The sequence below is a fragment of the Vicia villosa genome, linkage group LG1, assembly GCF_029867415.1.
Source record: "Vicia villosa cultivar HV-30 ecotype Madison, WI linkage group LG1, Vvil1.0, whole genome shotgun sequence".
Classification (NCBI taxonomy): domain Eukaryota; kingdom Viridiplantae; phylum Streptophyta; class Magnoliopsida; order Fabales; family Fabaceae; genus Vicia; species Vicia villosa.
The window spans coordinates 10,483,903-10,492,483 of NC_081180.1; the positions used below are offsets into that span (position 1 = coordinate 10,483,903).

Genomic DNA, 8,581 nt, shown 5'->3' on the forward strand with positions numbered 1-8,581 from the left:
ACCTTCCTAATTGGTCCTTACTCGGAAACCTATTGAGAGAGATTCTCCAACTGAAATCTTTAATTCGAAAAGGAAGATGCAGTCTCCATAAATTTCTGAACGCTTATGGCTTTCCATCAACTTCATCCTCCAAGGTATAACCAACAACTATTATATCGTATCCATACTTTACAGTGTAACCAACAGTTTGGTTTGGCAAGCACAAAATTCTATCTTCAATACCTCTTGTTTTTTGAGTAAGAGGTCTACATCCAAATCACCCCATAACCCAAAATTCTCCCACTCCCAAATATCATTCCACTTCCTCATACTTTCCACCACCTCTTCCTTCTTCTTACCGATCTGATGAAAATTCAAAATCACCATACACATGCCTCTTAATAGTCGCAATTAGATCTTTCCACCAAGCTGATTCCGCCCTCTCACTACAAAAAATGTTCTCTGCAGCGACGTGGATTACACGTCGCAACATGCAAAATCACGTGGCAAACAAAAAGTAGCGACGTGAGCATTTATGTCGCAGGAGCACGCGTGGCAACATTGTAGCGACGTGGAGACCACGTCAGAAAGTAGCGACGTGACTCCCACGTCGCAACAGGATTACATAGGAAACATCCCACTGCACACACAGCAGGTGTGGCAGGTGTGGGGAAGTGTGTTTGTTGACCAATGTAGCGACGTGTTTCCCACATCGCTACATTAAATGTTTTTTTTTTTTTAAATTTATTCACGCTAGATTTGTTTTATTTTATATATTTTATATAATTAATTAATATATAATAAAATATAATATATAATAAAATATATATAATAAAATTTATATATAATAAAATTTATATAATAAAATCTATAAAATAAAATTTATATAATAAAATCTATAAAAACTAATTTATATAATAAATTTATATAAAATAAATTAATATAATAAACATTATATAATAAATTCAATTAAATAAAATTAAAAATTTAAAACTAATATTTTAATGAATTAAAATGTAGAATATTTTACATTAAAAAAAATTTAAAACAAATAAAATACAAAATGTTTTTAAGAGGCATCATCCGGAAAATAGTTATCCGGATTAAAATCATCAGCCACCCCGTCATCCTCCGGCTCTTGAGGAGGAGCATTACTGTAATTTCCTCCTCCTTGCATAAACCGTCTCATCTGCTCCTCCATCTCAGCTTGCTTCTTCATAATGCCCTCCATCTGTCGCGCATGCTGCTCCTCCATATCAGACTGCTTCTTCCGCATCATCTCGATCTGGGCCTCACTTTCGCGTCTCGCTAATTGCCTTACTAATTCAGTTTGTTCCTGTGTCAGATTTGGTTGACGCGATCCACCCTCTCCATCCTGAACTCTTTGGAACAGATTACGGTCACCAGATCTATAGCTGGACGCCAAATTTCCAGCCCCAAAAAAGCAACCATTAGGCCCTTTATCTTTAATAACGTCACACCAAATGTAGTGATCAACATCCGCGTTAAGCGGCTCCCCCTCTGCTGGCATGAATTGAGGATTATTTTCCAGAAAAATGGCAAGTCGTTTATCATATTCTTCCTGCACAAATATTCAATAAAAAAAATTAAGTTAAATATTTAAATGCATATTTAATGATACTAAATAAATATATACATATTATAAATTAAAATATATTAAAACGTTGCCACGTTATTTTCACGCCACAACTTATGATTTGCCACATGATTTTCACGTGGCAAATTATCAATTGCCACATGAAATTCACATCACAAACTTTGTATCAATATAAAAAAAATAAACAACGTAAATTTCACTTACAAGATACATCCTAGTGCGCTCGTCGACAACACCTCCCGATCTCCTTGTCCGGGTCCTCGAAATCAGCTCAGGCATCAATGGTCTTCTACCCAACTGCTTAGCCTAAATAATATAATTAAAAATAATTAGTAAATTATATTATGAATAAAGAAGTAACTTAAAAATTTTAAAACTTTTACCAATCGTCGGGCATGCTCGGCGGTGCTAATACTTCCAACTGTGTTGACACAACCGCCCTTTTCAGATGCCCTCATCTTCTTAAAGGTTTCTGATTTAGCCCGGAATTCTGGAGTCCTCCAATATATTACAAGCTCCTGAAAAACCTCCTCGCCTATCCAGCTAGGACGGATGCCGTGAAGCTCATAATTCTCCCTTACTCGCCGCAGCATATCAGACATTCTTTTAGAGCATCTGGTATTGAAAACTTTCTGAACACTTTTTTCACTCAAAGGATCCCACACACATTTCTCCTGCAATAATGTTGTATGACATTAAAATAAAATGTTAAGTAATTATAATGAGAATTTTATTTAAATAACTATAACTAAAACAATAAATTAAATGCATAACCTACATAAATAACAATACCTTAAACATTCTAAACCATTCATCTTTATTTTTGACGTCCCCATAGCTCTTAAAAGCTGATTTATACATCTGCTGAATTATATAGTTAACAATCCTAGCAGCAGTCCGACTCGGCGTAAAACTGAAACAAAAAATGAAAATGTTAGATATAAATTTATATAAAAAATGAAAATGTATACATATATTAAAGTTTTTAAATAGGAAACTTACTTGCTTCCTTCGGGATGAATCCAAAATCTACCGTCAACGACATGAATCTCATCGGGATCATCCCTCCCACGAAGATCAGCTCCGTCTATCTCATCAACTGCCTCATCAACCTCACGGGCTGGTACATGTGTGGGATGTGGGGTGCGTGAGCCTCCAACCTGTGTGGGGCGTGGACTAGGAGATCGTCCAGCCTGTGTCGGACGTGGACGGGTAGATCGTCCAGCCTGTGTGGGGCGTGGACTAGGAGATCGTCCAGCCTGTGTCGGAGGTGTACTGCTGGATCCTCCCGTATGCTGAAAGGAGGAAGTCATCTGCATGGGATATGAGAAACCAGATCCTCCAGTATGCTGGAAGGATGAAGGCATGCCAGTATGGGCGAATGGAAAGCTGGGCGGGGGCACACCAGTATGTGTGAATGGAAAGCTAGGTCCTCCCGCCTGCTGGAAGGACGAGGGCACACTAGGATGCTGGAAGGATGGCGGTACCGCTGAGTACTGGAAGGATGGCGGTACCCCAGACGGAAATGTGTGGGAGGAGAGTAATGGGGTAAAAGCCTGAGTACTGGCTAAAGACATAGGATCAACACTCTGAGGGCGGGAAGACACGACCATGGGAGGCGCCTCACATACTACTATCCTCGGACGTTGGGACTTCTTACCACTATCTTTACTCTTAGGTGGCATTTTACCTATTTTATTATTCATCAACACATAAATATTCATCAACACATAAATATTCATTAACACATAAATATTCATTAACACATAAATAGATATTTAATAGATATCCACTAACACATAAATAGATATTCATTAACACATAAATAAATATTCATTAACACATAAATAAATATTCATTAACATATAAATATACATTCAATGTTTAGTTATTCTTCATCTTCGCTATCCACATCATTCTCTTCATCATTCTCTTCATCATTCTCTTCATCATTATCTTCGTCGTTCTCTTCGTCGTTCTCTTCGTCATTCTCTTCATTGTTGTCATCGGATTCAAACTCTTCATCATTCTCTTCATCCACATTATTTTCAACCAACAATATAGATGCATCAACTTGATGTCCCTCAACAATTGTATCAGACAAACTTGTAATGTCTTCAGCTGCAACCACTTCATTAATTTGATCAACATCATCAACTTGATAGGCAACATCTTCTACTTGATCGCCATTTTCAATATGACCTTGCGGTTTTGTTTTTATTGCAACACACCATCCTCTTTTACGTGTCACAAATGAAGGATAAGGTACATAATAAACTTGCCTAACAATATTTGACATTATGAAAGGATCATACTCTTTGTATTTCCGGTTCATTTGAATCTCAACAGTACCGTATGACCTGTCTATTTTTGTGCCTCTACTTGGATCATATCATTCACAATAAAACAAGACAACTTTATTTTCTGAATCCATGTAATGGTATACCAACTCGTAGATATGTTTAATAACTCCATAAAAGTCATCTTCACCACCATCTGTAACTCCTTTTACAAATACACCACTGTTTATGGTTTTTTTCCCTTCGGTCCATGCCTCAGTGTGAAACTTATATCCGTTCACGAAGTATGTGTGCCATTCATTTGCGCTTTGGATAGGGCCTTCTGCCAAGTTTCACAAATGGAGTATTTCTGGAGTTGGTGGAAACACGGTAGACAATCTTTGCTTGAACCATAAGGGAAATTCAGCATGAATGACGCCGGATGTTGATTGTACACCGGTACTATGAAAATAGGCATTGTTAAATTCCCTACAAAATATACACCATAAGTTAAATAAGTTTGGTATACAGACATTGTCAACAAAGGTAAAAAAAACTATTGGGTAAACTTACTCAAGGTATTGTTTAACTTCGACGCAGTTGATCAAGACATGGACATGTGCGGATTGCATTTCTTTCTGGGTCAACCAATGCACACTCTTCTTTCCAGAAGGTCGACCTGGAAGACCGAATACTGATAAGGTGAATTGACTCCTCTGGTTGACATTTACCGGATTCCGTATGGTTCTAGGAGTTAACATCAAGTGATTGAAATAATGACTGCAAAAATGTGATGTTTCTCGATGCAGGTAATGTGCACATATAGAACCTTCAACTCTTGCTTTATTCTTCACTGATCGCTTTGAATCACCCATGAACCTTTCAAACGGATACATCCACCTATATTGAACTGGTCCACCAAGAAAGGCTTCATATGCAAGATGCACAGGTAAATGTTCCATTGAGTCGAAGAAACCAGGCGGAAATACTTGTTCCAACTTACAAAGAATGATTGCAATGTTTTGGTCCAACTTCATGATGTCTTCCACTTTTAAAGCTGACGCACAAATATCTCTAAAAAACTGACTAATTTCAGTCAGTGGATCAAGAACATGTTTGGGTAGCGAGCCAAATGCAATTGGTAACAATTGTTCCATGAAAATGTGACAATCGTGACTTTTCATTCCATGCAACTTCCCAGTGTTAGGGTCAGCACACCTTGATAAATTTGATGAATACCCATCGGGCATTCTCAAATCTTTTAGCCATCGACAAACAGCTTTAGCTTCTTGGGAAGTCAAAGTGAAACAAGCCTTGGGTTTTAATAACTTTCCATTCGGTAGAGGCTTCAACTCCAACTCTCTTCTGTTACACCATTTTTCCATGTCTTGTCTGGCCTTTTCATTATCTTTTGTTTTGCCTTTCACATCCATCACTGTGTTAAATACATTATCAAAAAAATTCTTCTCAATATGCATAACATCTAGATTATGGCGCAACAAGTTATCCTTCCAATACGGGAGGTCCCAAAATATACTTCTTTTTGTCCAATTGTGCGTGACTCCGTATCCTTCAATTCGGCATTCTTTGCCAGTATCTGTAAATTTTGGTAGCTCACTAACTTGTTCCCATATAGCCCATGGTGACAATCGAGGCGGAGGCGAATCTTTCACTCGTACATCTTTTTTAAAGTTTGTCATGTTTCTTCTATAGGAGTGATTTCGTGGTAGGAATCTTCGGTGACAGTCAAACCACGAGCTTTTCCCACCTTTATCCAACGTGAACCCTTTGTTGTTTCCCATGCAATGCGGACAACCCATTTTGCCATGCGTACCCCAACCAGACAACATGCCATATGCTGGAAAGTCGTTGATGGTCAACATCAATGAAGCTCGCATTATAAAGTTTTCTTTACGTGATATATCATAAGTCCATTCTCCAATCCACAATCTCTTCAAATCATCAATTAAAGGTTGTAAATACACATCAATTCCTGCTTTTGGACTCGAAGGTCCTGGAATGACGCACGTCAAAAACATGTATGGTTTTGTCATGCACATCTCAGGAGGGAGGTTGTAAGGGGTTACAATAACTGGCCAACAAGAATATGCGGTTCCCGACCCTTGGACATAGGGAGTAAATCCATCCGAGCATAATCCAAGCCTGACATTTCTAGGTTCTGCGGCAAAATCAGGATGCATTCGATCAAAATGCTTCCATGCCTCGCCATCAGATGGATGCCTCATAGTGCCTGGACTTGTGTTATTTGTGTGATGCCATGTCATTTGACTTGCACTGTGCATTGAAGCAAACATTCTTTTTAACCTTGGTATTATTGGAAGATAAAACATGGACTTTACTGCTACACGGTCTTGATTAGTGTTAACGGCTCTACTGGGAACTTTATATCTTGGACTCTTACAAAACTTACATTCCTCCAACAACCCATTTTGAGTACCAAACTCATTGTCGTAGAACAACATACAACCATTAATGCAACAATCAATCTTTCTTACTCTTAAGCCCAACTTCGACACCAACTTCTTTGCTTCATAAAATGTTGTAGGCAAGTTGTCTTTCATTGCAGTTGAGTCCAACATCATCTTTACGAAGAATTCCAAACATTGATCAGGAACATTCCAATTTGCCTTGGCGGCCAACAATCTCACACAAATTGATAACTTTGACTCAGACGATCCATCAAACAACGGCGTATTCATCTCATTCAACAACTGATAAAATTTCTGCGCTTACTCATTCGGCAACTCTTCCCCACCAAAATCTTCAGGCTCATCATAGGTCACGTTCACACCAAAAGCATCCTCAACCATGTCACCAATCAGATTAAAGTTTTCCTCATATTCCACAGGCGGCCGACTACTTGAAGCATGAGAGTTGCTAGTCTCTTGTACGTTACTAGGTAGTTCTTCACCGTTAAACGTCCAAACCCAATAATTTGCAATGAAACCCCTTCTATGCAAATGAGCTGTTATTTCCTGTGGGTCACTAATTATTGTCTACATTCACATTTAAGACAGGGACACCTAACTCCTCCTTCGCTTCGACATAATTCCTGAGCAAACGCCCAACTTATAAACCCTTCAACTCCTACTATAAAATTGGGTTTAAGTCCCATTCTTCCTGGAAATGTTCTATCGTACATCCAACTACGATAATACCGATAATATTCCATACTGCACATTTATACAATCATTGTCATTTGGAGTTAGAATACTAATCAACTTAATATTCTTCTTAGACGTATACTAGTTAATATTTACTATTCTTAATAAAACTATTATTTAGTAACAATACTACTAATATTTTTAACTACACGCGTTATATTGAACATATTTAACCATAAAATAATTTTTTTTTAACTACACATTTTAGACTACATATATTAGAAATATTATTTAATAAAAATACTACTGTTATATATTTGTTACATATATAGTAATAAAAATAAAAAATAAGAAATAAGAAATATTACTATTATATTTGGAAATATACAAACACATGCATATTATGTTTTTATAACATATATACAAATTCAGTTTTAAATCTATTATATATGAATAAAATAAAAAATAAAAATAAAAAATGTTTTTATTAAATATATGATATACATATACATATTTTGTTTTTTATTAAAATTTTTTTTAGTATAATATTTCTCATTATAATAAATAATATATATAATAAAAATTAAAAATGAAAACTTTATAATATATAACTATTATATTAGTTTTACATATATAAAATTTATTTAAGTTATAAAAATATATTTTTTAAAGTGAGAACTTTATAGTATATATTTATATTATATTCTTAAAAATGAAAACTTTATAATATATATAACTATTATATTCTTTTTAAATTTATATTAATATTTATAATAATCTATTTTATATACTGTAAAATATTATAATATATATAATAATTTTAATAATAGTTTTAATATATCAATATACTAAAAACAACTTTAATAATTTTAATGTTTGTATAATATTAATAGTTTTAATATATAATATATAATAATGTTTGTATAGTTTTAATAAAAATATTAATAAAATTATACTAAAAACAATTTTAATATATCAATTTTTTTAAAACACATTATAACAATTTTAATATATCAATTTATTTCTAATAGTTTTACAATTTATACAAACACATTATAAATCTATATACAAACACATTCATATCTTAATTAATAAATCTACTAAAAAATCTATAACACATACATATTATCTTAATAAATCTACTAAAAAAAATCACATTATAAATGTATCCCAAAAATATATACCATATATCTAACCCAAAAATCATTATAAATTACACTAAAAATATATTTTAATTACTTACCTCTTCTTCAATCTACTCTCCTCCTTCTTCAATCTACTCTCCTCCTTCTTCAATCTACTAAAACTATACCAAAAAAAAAAATAAAAAATTAATAACAGAATAAAAAATAAAATTATAACATAATACTTGTTCAACCTCTTCATTACCTTTGATATCAAAAAAATATTTGGATTGATGCAATTGGAGTTGGATTTTGGGAGATTGAAGTTGTTGTTCTTGTTCTGGTTTTGGGGATGAAGTTATTGTTGTTCTTGTTCTGCAACGAAGGTGTGGTGGAGTAAAGTGAATTGCATTGATTTATACCCAATGTAGCGACGTGAATTTAATTTCGCTAGTT

The 8,581-nt window shown here is 34.6% G+C and overlaps 1 protein-coding gene across 1 annotated transcript; it reads right to left on the bottom strand.

Moving 5' to 3' along the window:
- Positions 1–3,496: 3,496 nt before the first annotated feature.
- On the bottom strand, positions 3,497–5,742 carry LOC131600897 (uncharacterized). Its single transcript, XM_058872747.1, has 2 exons — positions 4,450–5,742; positions 3,497–4,365 (listed from the first exon to the last, which is right to left on the bottom strand). The coding sequence occupies exons 1-2, from the start codon at positions 5,724–5,726 to the stop codon at positions 4,230–4,232; spliced, it is 1,413 nt and encodes a 470-aa protein (XP_058728730.1). The 5' UTR covers positions 5,727–5,742; the 3' UTR covers positions 3,497–4,229.
- Between the last annotated feature and the right edge of the window lie 2,839 nt (positions 5,743–8,581).